Source organism: Populus alba, chromosome 14, assembly GCF_005239225.2.
Source record: "Populus alba chromosome 14, ASM523922v2, whole genome shotgun sequence".
Lineage (NCBI taxonomy): Eukaryota > Viridiplantae > Streptophyta > Magnoliopsida > Malpighiales > Salicaceae > Populus > Populus alba.
Genome location: NC_133297.1, coordinates 23,356,837 through 23,384,336, shown reverse-complemented (window position 1 = coordinate 23,384,336; position 27,500 = coordinate 23,356,837). Strand labels below are relative to the sequence as shown.

The 27,500-nt window shown below is 49.2% G+C and overlaps 1 protein-coding gene, 1 long non-coding RNA gene, 1 other non-coding gene and 1 pseudogene across 3 annotated transcripts; all 4 read left to right on the top strand.

Moving 5' to 3' along the window:
• The first annotated feature begins 16,106 nt into the window (after positions 1-16,106).
• Positions 16,107-16,262, top strand: LOC118033569 (5.8S ribosomal RNA). The gene has a single exon (XR_004684882.1). It is a non-coding gene; the product is annotated as a 5.8S ribosomal RNA (ribosomal RNA).
• A 217-nt stretch (positions 16,263-16,479) lies between these two features.
• On the top strand, positions 16,480-24,542 carry LOC140954523 (uncharacterized). Its single transcript, XR_012167880.1, has 3 exons — positions 16,480-17,023; positions 23,139-23,195; positions 24,312-24,542. It is a non-coding gene; the product is annotated as an uncharacterized lncRNA (long non-coding RNA).
• Positions 20,465-20,846, top strand: LOC140954522 (uncharacterized). Its single transcript, XM_073404409.1, has one exon. It carries the CDS (start codon positions 20,672-20,674, stop codon positions 20,771-20,773), a length of 102 nt encoding a protein of 33 aa, XP_073260510.1. The 5' UTR covers positions 20,465-20,671; the 3' UTR covers positions 20,774-20,846.
• Positions 24,543-24,805: 263 nt separating the features above from the next.
• Positions 24,806-27,500, top strand: part of LOC118033568 (28S ribosomal RNA) — a 6,933-nt pseudogene continuing 4,238 nt past the window's right edge.

Below are 27,500 nucleotides of genomic sequence, written 5' to 3'. Positions count from 1 at the left end.
GGCCTGCCATGGTGGTGAGGGGAGGCGAAGACCGTGAAAGCAAGAGTTTTCCCGGGGCACCTCCGGTGGCCGCGGCATGCGAGTTGGTGGTTTTCCCGCATCCCGCCAAGAAAACGTCGTGCTTTCCACATGAAATCAATCCAGTAAAATCAGCCATATTTTTGTGAGGCTGCCAGCCGAATTTGGGTCATTCCGGGCCGGTTCCTATTTTTGCGTATTTCCTTGATTTTTAATGGTAGGAAAATAAAAAAAATACTTCCCGACCACGAAAAATTCCGGGATTATTTCTGGAGGTGGATTGGATTTTTGCCAACCTATGTGCAAAATTTCAGCTCAAAATACCAAGAAATGAATTTTTTAGAGGGGGGGTGACAGCTGGGACCTAGTAGCGTCTACCCCTGCCAGAGTTGCAATAACACTTATAGCTCTTTAGGGGGGTGCCCCCCGACTGGCCATGGGGCGCGGGGGATTTGCGCTCTTGCCTGCCCCCCGCGCGGGAGAGGCTAGGCACACGCTGGGGCAGCAATGCCCACAGTGGGAAAAATCGGCAGCGCGGATTTGTGCCGCTGGAGGCCCGTCGGGGAAAGTCGACAGCGCAGATTTGTGCCCGTCGCGGAAAATCAGCAGCGCAGATTTGTTGACGAACACGGGCTGGACGCTGGGCTGGCCAGGCCAGGCAGGAAAAATTCGTCTAGGGGGTAGGCTCACGGCAACGGGGGCTGACGCGGGGACAGCCCCTGCTGGCTTGCTATCTTGCTCGCGGGGGGGCTGCCTTCGGGCCCCCTGCGCTCTTGCCTGCCCCCGCGCGGGAGAGGCTAGGCGCTGCTGGGGCCAGCCCGACGTCGCTGGCCGCGGCATGCGCGCTGCTGGTTTTCCCGCATTCCGCCTAGAAAACGTCGTGCTTTCCACATGAAATCAATCCAGTAAAATCAGCCATATTTTTTGTGAGGCTGCCAGCCGAATTTGGGGTCATTCCGGGCCGGTTCCTATTTTTGCGTATTTCCTTGATTTTTAATGGTAGGAAAATAAAAAAAAACACTTCCCGACCTCGAAAAAATCTGGGAAAATTTATAAACGTGGATTGGATTTTTGCCAACCTATGTGCAAAATTTCAGCTCAAAATACCAAGAAATGAATTTTTTAGAGGGGGGGTGACAGCTGGGACCTAGTAGTGTCTACCCCTGCCAGAGCTGCAATAACACTTATAGCTCTTTAGGGGGGTGCCCCCTGACTGGCCATGGGGCGCGCTGGCTGGCGCCCATAGGCCTGCCGCGGGGGATTTGCGAGCTGCTGCTACACTTGGACTAACGTGGGGGGCCTCATGGCCAGAAGTAATGCCGCCATCGATGACCCGTTTTCCGGCCGGCGACGTCCCGATTCCGGCCACCGTCCCTGTGACCCGCTCCAAGCCGTTGGGCGCGTTGGGGCTGCTTATCCGCGATGCGGGCGCGCCCGCACTCTGTTGCCAGCGCTCGTGCCAACCAATAGGCAGCCCCAACGCGCCCAACGGCTTGGCGCGACGTCACGATTCCTTCCACCGTCCCCGGGACCCGCTTCAAGCTGTTGGGCGCGTTGGGGCTGCTTATCCGCGGCGTGGGCGTGGGGCCTTAACAAGCCGCGCTCGTGCCAAGGTGCTGGCAGCTGCTGCGCGCCTCTCAGCTTGCCGCGATGTCCCGGTGGCGGTGGCCGGAATCCCTGCCCGTGACCCGCTCCAAGCCGTTGGGCGCGTTGGGGCTGCTTATCCGCGACGCGGGCGCGCACGCACTCTGTTGCCAGCGCTCGTGCCAACCAATAGGCAGCCCCAACGCGCCCCACGGCTTGGCCCGACGTCACGGCAGCGGTGGCCGCTGCCCGTGCTCGCAAGCTGGAGGCCTGGCCGACGTGTCTGGTGCGGACCGCCGAGCTTGGGGATTGGGAGGAGAGCTCTACCGCGTGGGCGTGCTGCATTCAATTGCCGCGCTCGTGCCAAGGTGCTGGCTCTCCTCGCCATCCCCAAGCTCCTGCGCGATGTGCCCGCTGCCGAGGCCTGGCCTCCGTCTTCCGAGCTGAGGCAGATGGCCCCCCGAATGACTGTCCCTGTTGCTCCCCCCCGCGGCCTGTCCCTTCGAGATCCGCCGCGGCTTGTTGCGTGTCCCTTTGAGATCCCCCGCGGCCTGTTGCCTGTCCTTCGAGATCCTTCGCATCCCCCAGCGGCGTGTTGCTTGTCCCTTCGAGATCCTTTCGCGTCCAGCGGTGCGGGCACGATCTCTCTCGGGTGTTTCCACTTGCCCTCATGGCCGTGGTTCGCTCGTCGGGATTGTTGTCGCGTGTACGCAGAGTCGCATGAGCGGTAATTGGGCTGTCCGTGTCGGTAGGCTCCGTGCTTGTGCACCGAACTGTCGGCCTGCTGCCCCCATCACTCTCAGCCCAAGGCCCTGGGTGCCTTGCGGCGAGGCGGGGTTCCTGTGCTGCGTACCCACTTCGGTGGAATTTGAATGTGAAGCTGTCCCTCTCCGCCGCGCGCCTCCCCGGGGGCGCGGGGCGAACCTAGCAGCGGCGCCCGTGTTCCAGTCGAGCGGAATCCCGCCGAACTGGCCCACGCGCGATCGCTCGTGCTTTCGGATGCGGAACGCGATGCCGGCGCGGGGGCCTCCGCCTCTGCGACCGTCCCGTTCGAGTCGCTCGTGCTCGATAAGAACGACTTCCTCGCCCGTCTCGGCCCCTCGTCTCATCGGCGTCGGGGATCGTGCGGGTCGTGGTGTCGCCAAGGAATGCTACCTGGTTGATCCTGCCAGTAGTCATATGCTTGTCTCAAAGATTAAGCCATGCATGTGCAAGTATGAACTAATTCAGACTGTGAAACTGCGAATGGCTCATTAAATCAATTATAGTTTGTTTGATGGTATTTGCTACTCGGATAACCGTAGTAATTCTAGAGCTAATACGTGCAACAAACCCCGACTTCTGGAAGGGACGCATTTATTAGATAAAAGGTCGACGCGGGCTCTGCCCGTTGCTCTGATGATTCATGATAACTCGACGGATCGCACGGCCATCGTGCTCGCGACGCATCATTCAAATTTCTGCCCTATCAACTTTCGATGGTAGGATAGAGGCCTACTGTTAGCGGTCTAGGCGCGGGGCGCGCCAACGAAGGCACATTGCCTAGGAATTCGGCAGCGATGGACTGCGGCAGAAACGAATTCGGCAGGCAGCGTGCAAGGGTGCATGCGAGTCTTTGAGCTGGTGACTTGGCATGGACATGGGGCTTAGATGATGGACATTCTAAGTCAGCAGCTGACATAGCAAGGCAGACAAATGGGACTGCCATGAGGGCAGGTAGAACATGGGTGGGGGGGACCGAAAGTTGGTGAAGAAAGTGCTTCACCAACCCACTAAAGATAATGGTGGGGATGATACTCCATTAGGCCATGTGAATGGGAATCATGGGGGAAGGTAGTGCTCCACTATGCCCCGAAATTGGGGGTGTTAGGTGAGAATGGAAGCTCACCTTTGGCTATAAATAGGCTGCCAAGCCTCTGTTGTGTAGCATGCGAATTTGTGCATAGCACACACCAATTTTGTGTATTTCCTTTGTTGATGAGATAAATAAAGGTTGAGAGGGATTCTTGTAAAAGCTTGGTGTGTTTGCTTGTGTTTATTCTTTGTCTACGACGAGGGTACTTGGGAGAACCTCTTTGTGTGAGCGAAACACTTAGTCGTAGGAAAACACGAGTGAAAGGGTGAGGCAAGGCTGAGTCTAGCGGGACTAGGCTGCCGCACGGGTTTATTTGCGAGGCGAAAAATTAACCCTGTGACACCTACCATGGTGGTGATGGGTGACAGAGAATTAGGGTTCTTTGTCTTCTGCTATTGCTGTCGCGGACAACTTGGTGGATTATAAAGCTCCTATGAGAGAGGGCTACAAATCAGCCTCCTTCAAATCGAAGGGAAAGAGCAAGGAGGAAAGACCAAAGAAGAAGTTCGGTGGGGTTGTAGGAAAGGCTACTGCCGCGGAGAAGGGCAAGGCCAAATTTACGAGTACACCAGGTAATGGTACTAAGCCCAACCTTACTTGTTTTATTTGCGACGGACCTCACTTTGCGAGAGAATGCCCAAAGAGGGAGAAGCTGAATGCTATTCGGGCTGGGAATAGCGACGAAGAAGAGGGGATGGTTACGCATGTCAATCCCATGCGTGTGTTATGTCAAGCCGACTATTGTGGGGAGGTGCCGAAAGAGATTGCTAGCATGCTACAGCAATTCGAAGATGTGATGCCGCCTCAGCTACCAAAGAAACTCCCGCCTAGGAGGGCCATCGACCATCGAATTGAGCTGGTGCCGGGGACAAAGCCACCATCTCAAGCTCCTTACCAAATGTCGCCAAGAGAATTGGCTGAATTAAGGAAGCAATTGGAAGAGCTGATCGAGTCAGGATTTATTCGACCTTCCAAGGCTCCATATGGTGCTCTGGTTTTGTTCCAAAAGAAGGCGGATGGGAGCCTTCGCATGTGTGTGGACTACCGAGCACTAAACAAGGTAACCATCAAAAACAAATACCCTGTTCCTTTGATTCAGGATTTGATGGACAGATTGTGTGGCGCTTCGATCTTTACGAAGTTGGACTTGCGATCGAGGTATTGGCAAGTGAGAGTTGCTGACGGAGATGAGCATAAGACTACGTGTGTGACGAGGTATGGATCATACGAGTTTCTAGTTATGCCTTTCGGTTTAACAAATGCTCCAGCAACGTTTTGTAATTTAATGAATGATGTGTTGTATGATTTCTTGGACAATTTTGTTGTAGTCTACTTAGATGACATTGTAATCTATAGTAGAGGAATTGAAGAACATGTAACTCATCTTTCTAAAGTCCTAAGTAGATTGAGAGAACATGAACTGTATGTAAAGAGAGAAAAATGTGAGTTTGCAAGATCGAAAATTATGTTCTTAGGCCATTTAATTGGAGAAGGACAGGTGAAGATGGATCCATGGAAGATCCAAGCCATCGTTGAATGGACAGCACCAAAATCAGTCCCGGAATTGAGATCCTTTTTGGGGCTTGCAAACTACTATCGACGGTTCATTGAGGGATATAGCAAGAAGACAACTCCTCTCTCAGATCTTCTCAAGAAGGACCGGAATTGGGCATGGACAGTCGACTGCCAACAAGCTTTTGAGAAGCTAAAGACAGCGGTAGCGTCAGCTCCAGTCTTGGGGCTGCCTGATTTTGAGAAGCCATTTGAAGTGCATACTGATGCTTCGGATAGGGCTATTGGTGGAGTGCTCGTACAAGAGGGGCATCCGATTGCTTTCGAGAGTAGGAAGCTAAGCGATGCGGAGCGGAATTACTCGACCCACGAGAAGGAAATGACGGCAGTGGTGCACTGCCTTGGCATATGGAGAGTATATCTGCTGGGGCCGAAATTTATTGTCAAGACCGACAATGTTGCAAATACATTCTTCAAGACGCAAAAGAAATTGTCGCAACGACAAGCTCGGTGGCAGGAATTCTTGGCCGAATATGACTTCGTATGGGAGCACAAACCAGGGAGCCACAATCAGGTTGCGGATGCACTCAGCAGACGCGAGGTAATGGCTACTGTCCTTGCTATTGTTCAGGTGGAGTCGGATATGCTGGATCGACTTCGCAAAGCTGCTATGGAGGATGCAGCGTACAAGAAAATGGTTGAGCTTGTACGAGAAGGAACAATACGGAGGTATTGGTTGGAGCAGGACCTACTCTATGCAAAGGGGGGTCGAATCTTTGTGCCTAAGGGAGAGCTGCGAAAATACTTAATGACGGAGACTCATGATCCGCAATGGGCTGGACATCTGGGAAGGGAAAGGATGGTTGCTCTCTTGTCGCAGACTTACTATTGGCCGAAGATGGAAGATGATGTAGAACTTTACGTAAGGACTTGTCTAGTGTGTCAACAAGACAAGACTTTGCGGCAACGAGAGGCAGGCTTGTTACAGCCGCTGCCCATTCTAGAGAAGCCTTGGGTGTCAGTTTCAATGGATTTTATTGTTGGTTTTCCAAAGGTGGATGGCATGAACACGATCATGGTTGTTGTGGACAGATTCACCAAGTATGCGGTGTTTGTCGCTGCCCCGACGGTGTGTACAGCCGAAGTGGCCGTAGAATTATTCTACCGCAACGTGGTGAAGTACTTTGGAGTACCTTCAGATATTGTGAGCGATCGCGATGTGTGATTCACAGGCCGATTCTGGACAGCATTGTTCAACATGATGGGAACAAGGTTGAAGTTTTCAACTGCCAACCATCTGCAAACTGATGGGCAGACAGAAAGGATAAATGCTTTGCTTGAGGAGTATTTGAGACACTACGTGACGACGATGCAACGAAACTGGTTGGAGTTGCTTGATAGTGCGCAGTTTTGCTATAATCTTCAAAAATCCTTGGCAACGGAAGCAAGTCCGTTTGAGCTAGTGTTGGGAGCTCAACCCCAAACTCCTGCGGAGATTGCAGTGCAGATAACGGGTGGGAAGAGTCCAGCAGCATACAGGTTTGTGATGGAGCGGTAGGAGCTATTTGAGCAAGCACAAGATAGCTTGCGTAAGGCAAGGAAACGAATGCTCAAATATGCCAACCAAAAGCGGAGATTGCTGGAATTCAGTGTGGGTGACAAGGTGTTGCTCAAGTTAACTCCGCAGATTTGGAAGAAAATTGTGGGAACAACGAAGCACCGAGGGTTGGTGCCAAGGTACGATGGACCGTTCGAAGTCATCGAAAAGGTAGGCGCTGTGGCCTATAGGTTGAAGCTGCCCGAACGGCTGAAACTTCATCCGACATTTCACGTAAGTTACTTACGGCCTTTTCATGAAGACAACGAGGATCCAAAAAGAAGCAAGTCACAACGAGCTCCTCCTACCATTCACAAGCAATTTGATGATGGGATCGTCAAGATCATGGACCATCGTCGACTTGGCCAACATAGAAAGAATCGGCGGACAGAATTCTTGGTAAAATGGAGGAAAAATCAGGAGGTTTCATGGGAGAAAGATACTGACTTGTGGCAATTTGAGGATCAAATACAAGACTACCTCACGTCTATTCCGACGAATTCTTCACCCATTTCAGCCTCTGATGTAGTCAGGGTGCCATCACTACAGTGAATAGCAGGAATATAATTCCGTCTGTTTTTCTGATTCATTAGTGCATGAAAAAAGCTTGTGCCTCTGTCACTGTCTTTGAAAAAGTTGCACTTAAGTTTCTGCGAGAAGAACATTTTCTCCAATGATTTAAGATTCATTAGTGTCAACCGTAACTGCTTATCATGCTCCAATAGGTGTAAATTGTCCCTGTCATCATGAAGAGCAATTTGGTGATTCTCTAGTGATGCCTCAGCTCTAGCAACTCTTTCAGATATGTGGCTGAAATGGGTGCTCTTTCTTTTTTTTTTGATAAAATGTAAGAAGTATATTATATCAAAAAGAGCAAGGCAAGCTTGCAATACAGGCTGGGAACCAGCAGAGTACAGAAAATGTACAAAGGAACACTTAGGGAAAACTTCCCCAATGAAACAGAAACTGAAAATCAGCAAAATACAAGCTGAAAACAGAAAAAGGAATGAGCTCCCAAAAACCAATTGGCTCAAAGCATGAACATCCTCCATGCAGGAAAGCCATCATAAAAGCCAAACACACTCAGCCTTATCAGCCGACCGAGGGAGAAACAGCACTAAACCAATGATGCAAGACAAGCCGGGGACAACAACCCAAGAAGTGGCAATAATTCAGCCGGACGAACAGCCAACCAGCAACACATTAGCAGGGACGCCATGTAAGAACCCATGCACGGCAGGAATACATGCACGCAAGCTAAGAAATTTCCAAGCCAATGGATCCAGCAGCAATCCCACGGCAAACAATTTTCAACGTGGAGGGAGCCACCAAGAAGATAGGCGAAGCTAAGGGAGGACCAATTGGGAGAGAACATTGCAGCAAGAGAAAAGCAATTAAAGGATTGCAGTCATAAATGAGATAGCTGCCTAGAAACCAATGGCAACCCAGCACCGAGACCGCCTGCAGCTATTGGAGCAGGAACAAACCGGCCAATGAGCCAAATGCACTGCAATGTACTGCAAAAAGAATTGAAGAGCCACCCGGAGGCTATCCAACCAATCGAAGACAGCCACCCATCACAGGACCAGCCATGAGAAGCAGCCAAAAGAACGCAGCCAACCTTGAATGAATCCATGCAGGGACCCCGCGGGAGCAGTATGACAAAGACACCCACCCAAGAACAAGCCTAACATATTAATTCTTTAGCCTGCCGACCATATAGACAGCGAAGTTGCATCATCACAATGAAGAAAGCAAAGGCCTTCATCATAACAAGGGAGGCCAATCAGATCCTCACACCCATCCAGATTAAATCCATGTTTGCATGAACCATGCACTCGCCAGATGAACCCTTAACAAAATTTTTCAATGAAAAACTCGCTTGGACCCACCCGTGCAATTCCCATGCAGCAGCAACTCCCAAACCAGCCACGGGAAAATGAGCAAAAATAATTCTGCCTCTTCCTAGTGATCCCAGTGGACTACTTCAACCAGAACCCAACAACCCCGCGAGGAGCTATTGAATCGGAAACAACTGGAGGCGGTCCTTATCATGGAAATAAAACACGGTATAAAACAAAATTTGGAACCTCCTGAACATGGCTTCAACTTCTCTGGATTTGGCATCAAAAATCCGCTTGTTTCTTTCTTCCCAGATAAGATATACAGTGATACCCAAGGACACCCTACGCATCCGTGAGACAAGATTAGACCTCTTGGGATATAGCCCCCGAATTGCACTGGAGATGGACGACATCCTCCTGCCAATGTGAAGCCAATCTTTTATCCTGTCCCACAACCTGCCCGTCCAGTTACATGCGAAGAACAAATGAGCATGGGACTCGGCTTCACACCTACAGAAGGCACAGGAGGGATCAGACGGGATGAACCACAACCTGTCTCGAGTTTTAAGCTTGCCCAGGGTCGCCAGCCATAATATAAAGCTGTATTTTGGAAGCGACCACCGCTCCCAGACAACCCGTCCCCATGGGACCGTTGGACCAGACGGCCTGAAGAAATCATATGCATGGGCAAGAAAAGGACCTGTAGAATTAGACCAGTTTCTCATCATAGAGACACTCTCCACCTCTGAGCCCCCACAATGTTGAGAGATGACCTCCCTAACCGTGATGATGGCTTTCCACAAGGGGGACGAGGAGTGATGCGCCTGGACCGACCAGACGGAGTCACTGCTCAAATAAAAATGGTGAATCCAACGAATCCAAACCGAGTCCGATTTAAGATGAATATTCCATAGCTGCTTGCTAAGAAAACTACGATTACGGGCTTGGAGATCAAACAAACCCAGACCACCCTCATTTGTAGGGAAACAGACATTCTTCCAGGCGACAATGGCGGAGGAACCCCGGCAGGCATCGCCAGTCCAGAGGAAATTCCTGCAAATACTGATAATTTGTTTCAACACACTAGCAGGGACAGGAAAGATATTTAACCAGAACTGGACCTTCCCAAATAAAACCGATCGGAGGAGCTCCAATCTTCCTGCATAAGTAAGATATCTACCCATCCAGCCTTGGATTGACGAGTGCAGGTCTTGCAGAAGCGGGGTGAATTGGCTAGCAAGCAGCCTGTGCGGGCTAAGTGGGACTCCAAGGTATGTAAAAGGAAACTGCCCTTCGCTGAAGCCGGAGGCTGAAAGAATAGCAAGCTTCTGCACAGAACTGACTCCCCCAAAGAAAATGAACGATTTCTGGGGGTTAATGTGCAACCCTGAGGTCTGGCCAAAGGTAGCAAGCTGCTGCATAATACAAGAGACTGATGAGAGGTCCCCCCGCGCAAGAAGAAGGACATCATCTGCAAATGCAAGGTGGGTGATGCCCTGAGCTGCACATTTGGGATGATACCGAAACCCCTCCTGCTGAGAAGCTAGAGAGAGCATCCTTGAAAAATATTCCATACAACAGATGAACATATACGGAGACAAGGGGTCTCCTTGACGAACCCCACACTGTCCCGAAAAAAACCCATGAAGATCTCCATTTACAGCTACTGAGTAAGATGCCGAGGAAATGCACTGCATAACAAGCACAACAAAATGAGCAGGGAAACCAAGGTGGCAGAGAAGACTTTCCAAGAAATCCCATTGCACTTTCTTTTTTTTTGATAAAATGTAAGAAGTATATTATATCAAAAAGAGCAAGGCAAGCTTGCAATACAGGCTGGGAACCAGCAGAGTACAGAAAATGTACAAAGGAACACTTAGGGAAAACTTCCCCAATGAAACAGAAACTGAAACTCAGCAAAATACAAGCTGAAAACAGAAAAAGGAATGAGCTCCCAAAAACCAATTGGCTCAAAGCATGAACATCCTCCATGCAGGAAAGCCATCATAAAAGCCAAACACACTCAGCCTTATCAGCCGACCGAGGGAGAAACAGCACTAAACCAATGATGCAAGACAAGCCGGGGACAACAACCCAAGAAGTGGCAATAATTCAGCCGGACGAACAGCGGGGTGAATTGGCTAGCAAGCAGCCTGTGCGGGCTAAGTGGGACTCCAAGGTATGTAAAAGGAAACTGCCCTTCGCTGAAGCCGGAGGCTGAAAGAATAGCAAGCTTCTGCACAGAACTGACTCCCCCAAAGAAAATGAACGATTTCTGGGGGTTAATGTGCAACCCTGAGGTCTGGCCAAAGGTAGCAAGCTGCTGCATAATACAAGAGACTGATGAGAGGTCCCCCCGCGCAAGAAGAAGGACATCATCTGCAAATGCAAGGTGGGTGATGCCCTGAGCTGCACATTTGGGATGATACCGAAACCCCTCCTGCTGAGAAGCTAGAGAGAGCATCCTTGAAAAATATTCCATACAACAGATGAACATATACGGAGACAAGGGGTCTCCTTGACGAACCCCACACTGTCCCGAAAAAAACCCATGAAGATCTCCATTTACAGCTACTGAGTAAGATGCCGAGGAAATGCACTGCATAACAAGCACAACAAAATGAGCAGGGAAACCAAGGTGGCAGAGAAGACTTTCCAAGAAATCCCATTGCACTGAATCAAAGGCCTTCTTGAAGTCCACTTTCAGCAAACAACGGGGAGAAGAACGTTTCCTGCAATATTGGCGGAGCAATTCCTGAACCAGATTTATATTGTCACTCATATATCTCCCACCCAAGAACGCATTCTGCATGGGGCTGACCATTTTCATGAAGAACTTGAGCAAACCGACTAGCTAGGATCTTGGACAACACTTTGTAAATTACATTACAACAGGAGATAGGCCTGAAATCAGCGGGGGAGGATACATTCCCGGATTTGGGAACCAATGCAATGGTGGAGTGGCTCACTTGTTTGAGCAGCCGGCCAGTGTGAAAAAAATCTTGGATGGCAGCGCAGAAGTCCCCCCCAACTATAGGCCAGGCTTGCTTGAAGAAGAAGGAGGAATACCCGTCTGGGCCAGGCGCTTTTTCATTGGCAATACTGAAGACAACTCGCCGAATTTCAACATGAGCAACCGGGGCTAAAAGGGCATCCTGGAGGTGGGAAGGGAGGCGTGGACCACGCTGAATTATGTCACTGTCAATGGGGGTGGTAGGCTTCGGGGTGCCCAACAGCTGCTGATAGTAAGCCACAAATGCATCCCCAACTTCCTTAAGAGAGGTAGTAGTCCGACCATTGCTGCATGTGGTGGCAGGAATGAAGCTCCTCCGGTGGTTGTGACCCATGAGAGCATGGAAAAACTTAGACCCCCTGTCACTGTCCTTAAGGAATTGACATTTTAATTTTCTGCCTAAAGAACTGGTTCTCCGCATACTTCAGGGAAGAAAGTTTGGAGCGAAGGAGCTTGTCCTGCTCCAACAACAACGGGTTATCCCTATCTTGCTGAAACACAGTTTGGAGCTGGTCGAGCTGCGACTCAAGCCGAGAAACCCTCTCCGAAATATGGCTAAAATGAAGCCGGTTAAGCTCTTTCAAGGGACCCTTCAGGAGCTTGAGTTTGCGACAAAGAATATACATCGGGGTGCCATAAATCGAGGAAGACCAACAAGAAGAAACCACTCCCATAAACTGATCATGAGCAGCCCACATATTGAAGAATTTGAAGCTTCGCCTCCCCTGCACATACGGATCCAGCCTCACTGCAGCAGGAGAATGATCTGAAAAAGCCCCTGGAGTTTCAAAGTGCACATGAGTAGACCGATGCAAAGAGGGCCAGAAGGGATTAATTAAAACTCTATCCAGCTTGCTCCAAACAGTACCATTTGACCAAGTGTAGTGACAACCCGTATAGTTAACATCCCGAAGGCCAATATCAAGACAGCAGCCATTAAAATCTGAAACTTCATAAGAGGAGATTGCCTCACCATTGTGCTTGTCGGAGGAGGAAAGTAAGGAGTTGAAGTCTCCAAGAATCAGCCATGGATGGCTGGAATTCCAGCTCCTTAGATCCTCCCAAAGAGGACGCCTAGCTGTGATGGAATTGAAGCCATATACAAACGTAGCCTTAAAGCTTACGTGGGAGATTAAGCAAGAGATGGAAACGTGAATGGCTTGCGCAGAGGAGGCAAGCAAAGTAACATGCACTGTATCAGGCTTCCAAAAGAGAAGAATCCTAGCCGTGTGGGCTGATTCAGCATTGGAGAGATACTTCCAAAGCTTCAACCTACGTGCATGCATGGAGGCAATCCTGGCCGGGAGCATTTTGGTTTCCAGCAAACCACAAACATCAAGCTTGTTCTTCTTCATGAGGCTAACTACCTCATGTTGCTTCAGGGGATTGTTCAGTCCCCTGACATTCCAGCTATAGATTATCATGGGTGAGCAGTGGAAGGGAGTACCCTTCCGCCTCGACCACGCTGCTTTTGGTTACGAGTTCTGACTCCACACTGATCAGCTACTTCAACTGGATAAACATTCACAAGGTTCCCAGCTCCTATAGCAATCCCCGGAGCAGGTGCTGTGTTGTGATCCGTCCCTTCACTAGGAGTTATCAATGGGGCAGTAGGGGGGCGTCCATCACAATGGATTACACTTAATGGGTTCTGACCCAGAGCAGGAGTTGTGCTGTGATCCTCCCCTTCGCAAGGAATTTTCAATGGAGCAGTAGGGGGACGGTCCTGTGCATGTCCATCACAAGGGATTGCACTCAACAAATTTGGTCTAGGAGAAAGAGGAGGGTGCTGACCTGTACTCATGGAAGCAGGAGGGGTGGGTGGAGAATGAGGCACCCGGCCAGAACCAACTACTTCCTTTCCCTTGCGCAGCTTGCTAGCCTTGCGAGAATCCACCTTAATCCAACCAGTTGAATTGTCAAGTGCACCCTCTGGCGTGAATATGTCCTCAGCGTCTTGTTGATTAAAATTGCCGTGTGGCTGACCATGCAAAGGTGGGGGAGAGGACACAGCCTGTTGATGGATATTGCCGTGGGGCTGACCATGCAAGGGTGGGGGAGAGGACACAGCCTGTTGATGGATATTGCCGTGGGGCTGACCATGCAAGGGTGGGGGAGAGGACACAGCATTCTGTTGATGGATATTGCCGTGGGGCTGGCCATGCATGGGTGGGGGAGAGGACACAGCATCCATTTGATTGATATTGCCGTGGGGCTGACCATGCATAGGTGGGGGAGAGGACACTAGTGAAGTTTGGGGCCCCAATCTGTTAAAGACATTCTCCCTATCCACATCATCCTGAGACTGAGGTTGGGAGCAAGGAACCTTGTTGGTTGAGGCAGCAGCCTTGGAACAGAAGAAGGCGGGAGTGACCAAGAACATGGCAAAAAATTGCAGTACTTGGGGAGAGTCTCATAAGACCACCTTCTGGTGCAAAGTAGGACCATCTGGTAGAGCTATCTCCACTGTGTGTGACGCAACTCCTCCAGCAGGTCAATTTCCACCAACACTCTAGCGTAAGACATTGCGAGAGAGGTTTGAGGTAAGCTGGTCACACTGTATTGGCTTGCCAATAACGCTGGCAATCTTGGAGAGGCAGATAGGGGACCAGCAACACAGTGGAAGACTAGGAAATTTTACCCAGACTGGCACCCGTGACATCTCTTCACAAGAGAAATCAAAAAACTTTGTCATAGGCCTGAGAACAAGGGGCCGACCATACACAGATAGGGACCTCCCCGAATTCACAGCAAGCTTGTCCTCCTCTGACTTGAAAACGATAAATCAGCCAGCCCGTCTCATGTATGGTGAGAGTGGCTTCAGTTTTCCAGACATTAGCAATAATGCTATTGAGGGCTTTAAAGCCAGTACTTTTACCAGAAATATAACCCACAGCACAATAATTCCAAACCTCAAACTTAGACATATGTCATCATGGGAAATAGCACAAGATTTAGATAAGTGATTAAGTGCATAATTATGAAGCTGGTGCAGGAAGGAGTGATTCTATTGGAAAAGAGAATGTCACGCCATTTGCTAGAGTTGGGGCCAGGGATAGGGGTTACCTGAACCAGAGGGGGAACTGGCACTTGTCTGCCAGTGTTTGGAGCCTGAGCATCTCACGCTGTGGCAAGGAAGGAACTGTCTTTGAAATAATTCCCGGGGGAGACACGATTGGAGCAGGGATAATTTCAGTCCCTTGAGGGGAGTCACAATCATCATCCGAAAAGTTTAGGTCCAGCTGCTCCTCACCAAGGATCTCCTCATCAGAACCGGTTGTGCAGTCTTCCACCGGGACCACTTCCAAAAGCTTGTGACCGGGAGCAACCTTCATTGCTTGGGGATGACCCACTACATGGGTAGAAGGAGCAATAGCAACATGGCCCTGTGCCTCTGAACCATCTCCATCACAGAGCTGGACCCGCATGGTAGAAGGAGGTGTTCCAAGGGGGCAAGGAACGGTGACAGCTTCAAAATCAGCAGCCACCTGGACCACTGAACCGTCCCCATCACTGTCACGCATGGTGGAAGGGCTGGACCAAGGGGACAAGAACCATCTTCAGCTTCAAAAGCAGGGCCAACTTGACCGTCTCCATCAACTTCATGAGCATTGGGGTCAACAAAGTGAGCAGGATCTTGTCTGCGGGCGACGGCGACTCTTCTCTTGTTCTTCGCCATTTACAAGAATGGGCACGGGAAATGATGAATGAAAAAGGGGGGGAAATGGAAATGGAAATGGAAATGGGGGCCAACGGAAAAAAGGGGGGGGAACGGAGAAGGGGAGTAATTAGGATCGGTGATGGAGGAACGGATGGGTAATTAATCAATGGAACCAAAGAAAGCAATCCCTAATCGCCAGTAACAGGAGGGGAGTCCCTAATCGGATGATGATTGCACTTTCTTGATTCTATGGGTGGTGGTGCATGGCCGTTCTTAGTTGGTGGAGCGATTTGTCTGGTTAATTCCGTTAACGAACGAGACCTCAACCTGCTAACTAGCTATGCGGAGGTGACCCTCTGCAGCCAGCTTCTTAGAGGGACTATGGCCTTCCAGACCAAGGAAGTTTGAGGCAATAACAGGTCTGTGATGCCCTTAGATGTTCTGGGGCCGCCGCGCGCTACACTGATGTATTCAAACGAGTCTATAGCCTTGGCCGACAGGCCCGAGTAATCTTTGAAATTTCATCGTGATGGGGATAGATCATTGCAATTGTTGGTCTTCAACGAGGAATTCCTAGTAAGCCGCGAGTCATCAAACTCGCGTTTGACTACGTCCCTGCCCTTTGTACACACCGCCGTCGCTCCTACCAATTGAATGGTCCGGTGAAGTGTTCGGATCGCCGGTGACGTGGGCGGTTCGCCGCCGGCGACGTCGCGAGAAGTCCATTGAACCTTATCATTTAGAGGAAGGAGAAGTCGTAACAAGGTTTCCGTAGGTGAACCTGCGGAAGGATCATTGTCGAAACCTGCCTAGCAGAACGACCCACGAACCCGTGGCATGACAAGCTGGGCTCGGGGGCACCCGCCCCTCGCGTCCTCGCGGGCCGTGGAGGGACGCGTCTGCGCCCTGCATGGCTCGCAAACGAACCCCGGCGCGAGAAGCACCAAGGAAATTGAGTACTAGGAGCGCGCCCCCGTAGCCTCGGCGTCGGGGGCGCGCCTTCTTCTGGTGATAATCTAAATGACTCTCGGCAACGGATATCTCGGCTCTCGCATCGATGAAGAACGTAGCGAAATGCGATACTTGGTGTGAATTGCAGAATCCCGTGAACCATCGAGTCTTTGAACGCAAGTTGCGCCCGAGGCCTCCTGGTCGAGGGCACGTCTGCCTAGGCGTCACGCATCGTCGCCCCCTCTCCCCTCGGTTCGCGAGGGCGGGGCGGATACTGGTCTCCGCGCGCTCCGCTCGTGGTTGGCCCAAATCGAGTCCTCGGCGACGATCGCCACGACGAGCGGTGGTTGAGAGACCCTCTGTAAACACCCAAACGAAAATATATATATTTAGAGAGAGAGAGAGAGAGATGATGATGAATGCAGTTTTCGCTGCCGATGCAGAAATCGGCAGCGACGCAGTTTTCGCTGCCCATTCTGGATTTGACTGCAGCGCAGTTTCGCTGTCGATGCAGCAATCGGCAGCGACGCAGTTTTCGCTGCCGATGCAGCAATCGGCAGCGATGCAGTTTTCGCTGCCGATTTCTCAATCAGCAGTGACGCAGAGCTGGGAGGGAGGGGTAAAACTGGTTTTAGATAAACCAAACAAGGATAAGGATACACCTAAACCAACCCCCAAACAACCCATTTCATTTGATGGGTAGTATAAATACAAAGAGGGGAGAGAGAATGATCCATCTTCTTCCCAAACCAGCAGCTGCATGCATTCTTCCCTTCCCCTTTCACAACAGAAACGTGAATCAAACTAGTAGAGATTACCTTGTGAGCTTGTGAGGGAAAGATGAGATCTTGAGAGAGGAGTGGGCAGCTGCATAGAGGAGAGGAAAAAGAGAGCTGGAAAAGGTGAGAGGAAGAAGAAGGAGGAGAACCAGCAGCTGAAGATAAAAGAATAGTGTCAAACCTTCCTCAAACTTAGTTAAATTCAGGAGGTATGGGTCATCAAACTCCCTTTCCTCTCCCCCTTAAGATCAAAAACGAAAATGAAGAAGAAAAACCCTAAGAAAAATTGATCTAAGACCTAAGCTAGCTATGAGGGAAACTGAAATTAACTAGGAGAACTAGCAAACATAAGTGAAATAAAGTCAATTTCAGAACATCTAACAATTATGGTAGAAGGCTGGCTTTAACTATGGGGTATGCCAGCATGTATGTGTGTGTGTGTTCTGCTGAAATTTAATGCTTTCTGCTGTGATGTTGCTACTGGAATTAATGTGTTTTTCTGTGATGATTGTTGCTGAAATCAATGTGTTCTGCTGTGATGTTGCTGCTGGAATTAATATGTTCTGCTGTGATGATTGTTGCTGAAATTAATGGGTTTTGCTGTGATTATTGTTGCTGAAATTAATGCGTTTTGTTGTGATGTTGTTGCTGAAATTTAATGTGTTCTGTTGTGATGTTGTTGCTGGAATTTTTGTTGAAGAACTATATGCTGAAATTGATGGTTCCGATTTGTGTGTTGCGCAGCGAAATTATGTTTTGCTGCCGCAACCGAACCTCCTGCAGCGAATCGATATTCGCTGCCGATTTGTGTATTGCGCAGCGAAATTCTGTTTCGCTGCCGCAACGGAACCTCCTGCAGCGAAATTCTGCTTCGCTGCCGCAACGGAACCTCCTGCAGCGAATCGATATTCGCTGCCGATTTGTGTATTGCGCAGCGAAATTCTGTTTCGCTGCCGCAACGGAACCTCCTGCAGCGAAATTCTGTTTCGCTGCCGCAACCGAACCTCCTGCAGCGAATCGATATTCGCTGCCGATTGTGTATTGTGCAGCGAAATTATGTTTCGCTGCCGCGACTGAACCTCCTGCAGCGAATTGATATTCGCTGCCAAATTGTGTTACGCAGCAAAATTCTGTTTCGCTGCCGAAACTGAACCTCCTGCAGCGAATTGATATTCGCTGCCAAATTGTGTGTTACGCAGCAAAATTCTGTTTCGCTGCCCAAACTGAACCTCCTGCAGCGAATTGATATTCGCTACCGAATTGTGTGTTGCGTAGTGAAATTCTGTTTTGCTGCCGCAACCGAACCTCCTGCAGCGAATCGATATTCGCTGCCGAATTGTGTGTTGTGCAGCGAAATTCTGTTTCGCTGCTGAAACTGAACTTCCTGCAGCGAATTGATATTCGCTGCCGAGTTGTGCGTTGTGCAGCGAAACTGTGGCACCAACAGCGATGCAGTTTTCGCTGCCGAACGGGCTGCCAGCAGCGAAACAGTTGTCGCTGCCGAACTAGCAGCCTGCAGCGAACCAGTTCTCGCTGCCGAAGTGGGCAGCCCGCAGCGAACCAGTTCTCGCTGCCGATTCCTACGATAAACCTCCTAGGCAGGAATGATTTAAATGCTAGTAACAATTTCATGATATGATGGTGTAGAATATGGAACACTTGAATATGAACTCTTGAAATAAGTGTGATGATGAATATGATTAAAAAATAAAATAAATACAACTGTGTTGATTTGTGACCATTGATGTCTTAGGTGGTGAGGTCAGGATTGGACCATCATCAAGTCAGGAGCGACCCACAGGTGGAGCAGGTAGGTGACTTGCACCTTCCTTTTTCTTACGTTGAATCTTGAAATATTTTAACTTGAGTACTATCATATTGTTAGAACCAATATTAGATTGTTGTACGCTTAAATGATGATTAAAGATTGATAAGCTTCGGCTAATGGCATCCGAATGGATGGCCGGGACAAAAGAGTGATTAGCTTCGGCTAATGGCGTCCGAACGAATGGCCGGGATGAAAGATTGATTAGCTTCGGCTAATGGCATCCCAACGGATGCCCGGGACAAAGAATGATTAGCTTTTGCTAATTGCGTCTAAATGGATGGCCGAGATGAAGGATTGATTAGCTTCGGCTAATGGCGTCCAAACGGATGGTCGGGACAAAGAATGATTAGCTTTGGCTAATGGCGACCGAATGGATGGTCGGGATGAAGGACTGATTAGCTTCGGCTAATGGCATCCAAACGGATGGATGGCCGGGATAAAAGAGGGACTCCACTGCCGATGCAGAAATCGACAGCGATGCAGTTTCTACTGCCGATTCTGGATCGGCAGCGACACTGTATTCACTGCCGATACAGATCGGCAGCGACCCATTTTTCGCTGCCGATACAGAAATCGGCAGCGACGCAGATTGCGCTGCCGATTCGGGATCGGCAGCGACGCAGTTTCCGCTGCCGATTCTGGATCGGCAGCGACACTGTATTCACTGCCGATACAGAAATCGGCAGCGACCCAGTTTTCGCTGCTGATACAGAAATCGGCAGCCACGCAGATTGCGCTGCCGATACTGAAATCGGCAGCGATGCAGATTCCGCTGCCGATTCTGGATCGGCAGCGACAGTTTTCGCTGCCGATTCCTTGATCGGCAGCAATGCAGTTTCTGCTGCCGATTCTGGGATCGGCAGCGACGCAACTTTCATCATGGAATCCGGATGGATGGCTGACACAAATGAAAGACTAGTTTTGGCGAATGGCATCCGAAAACTTGTGTATCTATATGTACTACTTGTTGTTATAGCAAATACATGAAGAAATTATAATTGTTAATGCTTTACCTGATTGCCAAACTATTAGTTACCATTCTTATTATTATTAAGCATTTGCATTCTCTTAAATGTTTGTACTGCTGCAGGGACTTCACACCAACGAGATGCCTAGGGAAACCCGATACACGGGAACCTACTTTTGCAAGGAATTATGTAGATGTATTTTTAAATCACAATGTATTTGTGTAGGGATCAATGTACTGAATGTTAAACTTTATTAGATCCTTTTTGTTTAAAATTGTGATGACTATTAGTAGGATAAGACTGCAAACTCATGTTTTATGTATATATTTTAATATGAATTTCAAATCAAGCAACCTTAATATTATGTGTTTGTGTAAGCTTCACTTTGAAATGAAATGTTGATTGGATGAATTGTATTTTGATGATGTGAGGATTTAGATCCATTGATTGCTGGCACCACGTGGATTGAATGCATATATATATATAAAAAAAAAAAATTTACTTGTGTTTTGGGCTTGGGAAGCGGGTTCTTACACCCTCGGACACGGTCGGTGCGCGCGCGCCTGTCGCCCCCGGGATCTCCTGGCACCCTCGGCATCGAATTTCTAGGATTCTCCTCGTTGCGACCCCAGGTTCAGGCGGGACTACTCGCTGAGTTTAAGCATATAAAGAAGCGGAGGAAAAGAAACTTACAAGGATTCCCCTAGTAACGGCGAGCGAACCGGGAAATGCCCAGCTTGAGAATCTGGCACCTGCAGCGTCCGAATTGTAGTCTGGAGAAGCGTCCTCAGCGGCGGACCAGGCCCAAGTCCCCTGGAAAGGGGCGCCGGGAGGGTGAGGAGCCCCCGTCGTGGCTGGACCCTGCCGCACCACGAGGCGCTGTCTGCGAGTCGGGTTGTTTGGGAATGCAGCCCCAATCGAGCGGTAAATTTCGTCCAAGGCTAAATACGGGCGAGAGACCGATAGCAAACAAGTACCGCGAGGGAAAGATGAAAAGGACTTTGAAAAGAGAGTCAAAGAGTGCTTGAAATTGTCGGGAGGGAAGTGGATGGGGGCCAGCGATGCGCCCCGGTCGGATGTGGAACGGTTACGGCCGGTCCGCCGATCGGCTCAGGGCGTGGACCGATGCGGATCGCGGTGGCGGCCCAAGCCCGGGCCTTTGAAACGCCCGTGGAGACGCCGCCGTCGCGATCGTGGACTGCAGCGTGCGCCGTCACGCGTGCGCCGGCACATGCACGCTCCGGGCATCGGCCTGTGGGCTCCCCATTCATCCCGTCTTGAAACACGGACTGTAAACACCCAAACGAAAATATATATATGTCTATATATATATATATATATATTATATTATATATATATATATATATTTAAAGAGAAGAGAGAGAGAAAGATGGGTGATGAATGCAGTTTTCGCTGGCGATGAAGAAATTCGGCAGCGACGCAGATTTCGCTGTCGATGCAGAAGTCGCAGCGACGCAGTTTGCGCTGCCGATTCTGGATTGGGCAAGCGACGCAGTTTTTCGCTGCCGATGCAGAAATCGGCAGCGACGCTGAAGATTTCGCTGCCGATGCAGAAGTCGCAGCGACGCAGTTTTCGCTGCCGATTCTGGATTGGGCAGCGACGCAGATTTTCGCTGGCGATGCTGAAATCAGCAGCGACGCAGTTTTCGCTGCCGATGCAGAAATCGGCAGCGACGCAGATTTCGCTGCCGATGCAGAAATGGGCAGCGACGCAGTTTTCGGCTGCCGATTTCTCATCAACAGTGACAGCACAACTGGGAGGGAGGGGTAAAACTGGTTTTAGATAAACCAAACAAGGATAAGGACACACCTAAACCCACCCCCAAACAACCCAATTCATTTGATGGGTACTATAAATACAAAGAGGGGAGAGAGAATGACCCATCTTCTTCCCAAACCAGCAGCTGCATGTCATTCTTCCCTTCCCTTTCACATCAAAAACGTGAATCAAACTAGTAGAGTGTCTTGTGAGGCTTGTGAGGGAGAGATGAGTTGAGAGAGGAGTGGGCAGCTGCATAGAGGAGAGGAAAAAGAGAGCTGGAAAACGTGAGAGGAAGAAGAAGGAGGAGAACCAGCAGCTGAAGAGAAAATAATAGTGTCAAACCTTCCTCAAACTTGGTTAAAATCAGAAGGTATGCGGTCATGGAACTCCCTTTCCTCTCCCCCTTAAGATCAAAAAAGAAAATGAAGAAGAAAAACCCTAAGAAAAAATTGATTCTAAGACCTAAGCCAACTATGGGGGAAACTGAAATTAACTAGGAGATCTAGCAAACAGAAGTGAAATAAAGTCAATTTCAGAACATCTAAACAATTATGGTAGAAGCTGGCTTTTACTACGGGGTAGGCCAGCATGCATGTGTGTGTGTTTCTGCTGGAATGAATGTGTTCTGCTGTGATGTTGTGCTTAAATTAAATTGTTCTGTTGTGATGTTGCTGCTGGAATTAATGTTTGTTTTGTTGTGATGTTGTTGTGCAATTAATGTGTTCTGCTGTGATGTTCTTTGCTGGAATTTAATGTGTTCTGCTGTGATGTTAGTGCTGGAATTTAATGTGTTCTGCTATGATGTTCTTGCTGGAATTTAATGTGTTCTGCTGTGATGTTAGTGCTGGAATTTAATGTGTTCTGCTGTGATGTTATTGCTGGAATTTTGTTGAAGAACTATGTGCTGAAATTGATGGTTCGAGTTGTGTGGTGCACAGCGAAATTCTGTTTCGCTGCCGCAAACTGAATCTCATGCAGCGAATTGATAATTCGCTGCCGATTTTTGTGTGTTGCGCAGCGAAATTCTGTTTCGCTGCCGCAACGGAACCTCCTGCAGCGAATTGATATTCGCTGCCTGATTTTGTGTGTTGCGCAGCGAAATTCTGTTTCGCTGCCGGCAACCGAACCTCCTGCAGGGAATTGATATTCGCTGCCCGGATTTGTGTGTTGCGCAGCGGGAAATTCTGTTTCGCTGCCGCAACCGAACTTCCTGCAGCGAATCGATATTTCGCTGCCGATTTGTTGTGTTGCGCAGCGAAATTATGTTTCGCTGGCCGCAACACGAACCTCCTGCAGCGAATCGATATTCGCTGCCTGAATGTGGTGTTGCGCAGCGAAATTATGTTCGCTGCCGGCACCGAACCTTCCTGCAGCGAATCGATATTCGCTGCCCGAGTTGTGCCTTGTGCAGCGAAACTGTGGCACCAATAGCGATGCAGTTTTCGCTGCCGAACGGGCTGCCAGCAGCGAAACAGTTTTCGTGAGAACTAGCAGCCGGCAAGCGAACCAGTTCTCGCTTGCCGAAGTGGGCAAGCCCGCAAAGCGAACCAGTTCTCTGCCGATTCCTACGGATAAACCTCCTAGGCAGGAATGATTTAAATGCTAGTAACAATTTCATTTGATATGATGGTGTAGAATATGGAACACTTGAATATTGAACTCTTTGAATAAGTGTGATTGATGAATATGATTAAAAAATAAAATAAAATACAACTGTGTTGATTTGTGAACCATTGATGTCTTAGGTGGTGCGGTCGGGATTGGACCATCATCAAGTCAGGAGCGACCCACAGGTGGAGCAGGTAGGTGACTGTGCACCTTCCTTTTTCTTACGTTGAATCTTGAAAATATTTTAACTTGAGTACTATCATATATTGTTAGAACCAATATTAGATTGTTGTATACGCTTAAATGATGATTAAAGATTGATAAGCTTCTGGGCTAATGGCATCCGAATGGGATGGCCGGGACAAAAGAGTGAATTAGCTTCGGTAATGGCGTCCGACCCGGATGGCCGGGATGAAAGATTGATTAGCTTCGGCTAATGGCATCTCCAACGGATGGCCGGGATGAAGGATTGATTAGGGCTTCGGCTAATGGCGTCCAAACGGATGGTCGGACAAGAATGACTAGCTTTGGCTAATGGCGACCGAATGGATGGTCGGGATGAAGGACGGATTAGCTTCGGCTAATGGCATCCAAACGGATGGATGGCCGGGATAAAAGAGGGACTCCACTGCCGATGCAGAAATCGACAGCGACGCAGTTTCTACTGCCGATTTCTGGATCGGCAGCGACACTGTATTCCTGCCGATACAGATCGCAGGCAGCTGACCATTTTTCGCTGCCGATACAGAAATCGGCAGCGACGCAGTTTTCGGTGCCGATACAGAAATCGGCAGCGACGCAGATTGCGCTGCCAATGCGGGATCGGCAGCGGCGCAGTTTCCGCTGCCGATTCTGGATCGGCAGCGACACTGTATTCACTGCCGATACAGAAATCGGCAGCGACCCAGTTTTCGCTGCCGATACAGAAATCGGCAGCCACGCAGATTGCGCTGCCGATACTGAAATCGGCAGCGATGCAGATTCCGCTGCCGATTCTGGATCGGCAGCGACAGTTTTCGCTGCCGATGCCTTGATCGCAGCAATGCAGTTCTGCTGCCCGATTCTCCGGGATCGGCCAGCGACGCAACTTTCATCATGGAATCCGGATGGATGGCTGACACAAATGAAAGACTAGTTTTGGCGAATGGCATCCGAAAACTTGTGTATCTATATGTACTACTTGTTGTTATAGTCAGCAAATACATGAAGAAATTATAATTGTTAATGCTTTACCTGATTGCCAAACTATTAGTTACCATTCTTATTATTATTAAGCATTTGCATTCTCTTAAATGTTTGTACTGCTGCAGGGACTTCACACCAACGAGATGCCTAGGAAACCCGATACACGGGAACCTACTTTTGCAAGGAATTATGTAGATGTATTTTAAATCACAATGTATTTTGTAGGGATCAATGTACTGAATGTATAACTTTTATTAGATCCTTTTTGTTTAAAATTGTGATGACTATTAGTAGGATAAGACTGCAAACTCATGTTTATGTATATATTTTTAATATGAATTTCAAATCAAGCAACCTTAATATTATGTGTTTGTGTAAGCTTCACTTTGAAATGAAATGTTGATTGGATGGATTGTATTTTGATGATGTGAGGATTTAGATCCATTGATTGCTGGCACCATGTGGATTGAATGCATATATATATATAAAAAAAAAAATTTACTGTGTTTTGGGCTTGGGAAGCCGGGTTCTTACACCCTCGGACACGGTCGTGCGCGCGCCTGTCGCCCCCGGGATCTCCTGGACCCTCGGGCATCGAATTTCTAGGATTCTCTCGTTGCGACCCCAGGTCAGGCGGGACTACTCGCTGAGTTTAAGCATATAAAGAAGCGGAGGAAAAGAAACTTACAAGGATTCCCCTAGTAACGGCGAGCGAACCGGGAAATGCCCAGCTTGAGAATCTGGCACCTGCAGCGTCCGAATTGTAGTCTGGAGAAGCGTCCTCAGCGGCGGACCAGGCCCAAGTCCCCTGGAAAGGGGCGCCGGAGAGGGTGAGAGCCCCGTCGTGGCTGGACCCTGCCGCACCACGAGGCGCTGTCTGCGAGTCGGGTTTGTTTGGGAATTGCAGCCCAATCGAGCGGTAAATTTCGTCCAAGGGCTAAATACGGGCGAGAGACCGATAGCAAACAAGTACCGCGAGGGAAAGATGAAAAGGACTTTGAAAAGAGAGTCAAAGAGTGCTTGAAATTGTCGGGAGGGAAGTGGATGGGGGCCGGCGATGCGCCCCGGTCGGATGTGGAACGGTTACGGCCGGTCCGCCGATCGGCTCAGGGCGTGGACCGATGCGGATCGCGGTGGCGGCCCAAGCCCGGGCCTTTGAAACGCCCGTGGAGACGCCGCCGTCGCGATCGTGGACTGCAGCGTGCCCCGGCACATGCAGCGCTCGCTCCCGGCATCGGCCTGTGGGCTCCCCATTCATCCCGTCTTGAAACACGGACTGTAAACACCCAAACGAAAATATATATATGTCTATATATATATATATATATATATATATATATTATATATATATATATATATATATATATATATATATTTAAAGAGAAAGAGAGAGAGAAAGATGGTGATGAATGCAGTTTTCGCTGGCGATGAAGAAATCGGCAGCGACGCAGATTTCGCTGCCGATGCAGAAGTCGGCAGCGACGCAGTTTGCGCTGCCGATTCTGGATTGGGCAGCGACGCAGTTTTCGCTGCCGATGCAGAAATCGGCAGTGACGCAGATTTCGCTGCCGATGCAGAAGTCGGCAGCGACGCAGTTTTCGCTGCCGATTCTGGATTGGGCAGCGACGCAGATTTCGCTGGCGATGCTGAAATCAGCAGCGACGCAGTTTTCGCTGCCGATGCAGAAATCGGCAGCGACGCAGATTTCGCTGCCGATGCAGAAATGGGCAGCGACGCAGTTTTCGGCTGCCGATTTCTCAATCAACAGTGACGCACAACTGGGAGGGAGGGGTAAAACTGGTTTTAGATAAACCAAACAAGGATAAGGACACACCTAAACCCACCCCCAAACAACCCAATTCATTTGATGGGTACTATAAATACAAAGAGGGGAGAGAGAATGACCCATCTTCTTCCCAAACCAGCAGCTGCATGTCATTCTTCCCTTCCCCTTTCACATCAAAAACGTGAATCAAACTAGTAGAGTGTCTTGTGAGCTTGTGAGGGAGAGATGAGACCTTGAGAGAGGAGTGGGCAGCTGCATAGAGGAGAGGAAAAAGAGAGCTGGAAAACGTGAGAGGAAGAAGAAGGAGGAGAACCAGCAGCTGAAGAGAAAATAATAGTGTCAAACCTTCCTCAAACTTGGTTAAAATCAGAAGGTATGGGTCATGGAACTCCCTTTCCTCTCCCCCTTAAGATCAAAAACGAAAATGAAGAAGAAAAACCCTAAGAAAAATTGATCTAAGACCTAAGCCAACTATGGGGGAAACTGAAATTAACTAGGAGATCTAGCAAACAGAAGTGAAATAAAGTCAATTTCAGAACATCTAACAATTATGGTAGAAGCTGGCTTTTACTACGGGGTAGGCCAGCATGCATGTGTGTGTGTTCTGCTGGAATGAATGTGTTCTGCTGTGATGTTGGTGCTTAAATTAAATGTGTTCTGTTGTGATGTTGCTGCTGGAATTAATGTGTTTTGTTGTGATGATTGTTGCTGCAATTAATGTGTTCTGCTGTGATGTTCTTGCTGGAATTTAATGTGTTCTGCTGTGATGTTAGTGCTGGAATTTAATGTGTTCTGCTATGATGTTCTTGCTGGAATTTAATGTGTTCTGCTGTGATGTTAGTGCTGGAATTTAATGTGTTCTGCTGTGATGTTATTGCTGGAATTTTGTTGAAGAACTATGTGCTGAAATTGATGGTTCCGAGTTGTGTGGTGCACAGCGAAATTCTGTTTCGCTGCCGCAACGGAACCTCCTGCAGCGAATTGATATTCGCTGCCGAATTGTGTGTTGCGCAGCGAAATTCTGTTTCGCTGCCGCAACGGAACCTCCTGCAGCGAATTGATATTCGCTGCCGATTTGTGTGTTGCGCAGCGAAATTCTGTTTCGCTGCCGCAACTGAACCTCCTGCAGGGAATTGATATTCGCTGCCGATTTGTGTGTTGCGCAGCGAAATTCTGTTTCGCTGCCGCAACCGAACCTCCTGCAGCGAATCGATATTCGCTGCCAATTGTGTGTGTTGCGCAGTGAAATTATGTTTCGCTGCCGCAACCGAACCTCCTGCAGCGAATCGATATTCGCTGCCGAGTTGTGCCTTGTGCAGCGAAACTGTGGCACCAATGGCGATGCAGTTTTCGCTGCCGAACGGGCTGCCAGCAGCGAAACAGTTGTCACTGCCGAACTAGCAGCCGGCAGCGAACCAGTTCTCGCTGCCGAAGTGGGCAGCCCGCAGCGAACCAGTTCTCACTGCCGATTCCTACGATAAACCTCCTAGGCAGGAATGATTTAAATGCTAGTAACAATTTCATGATA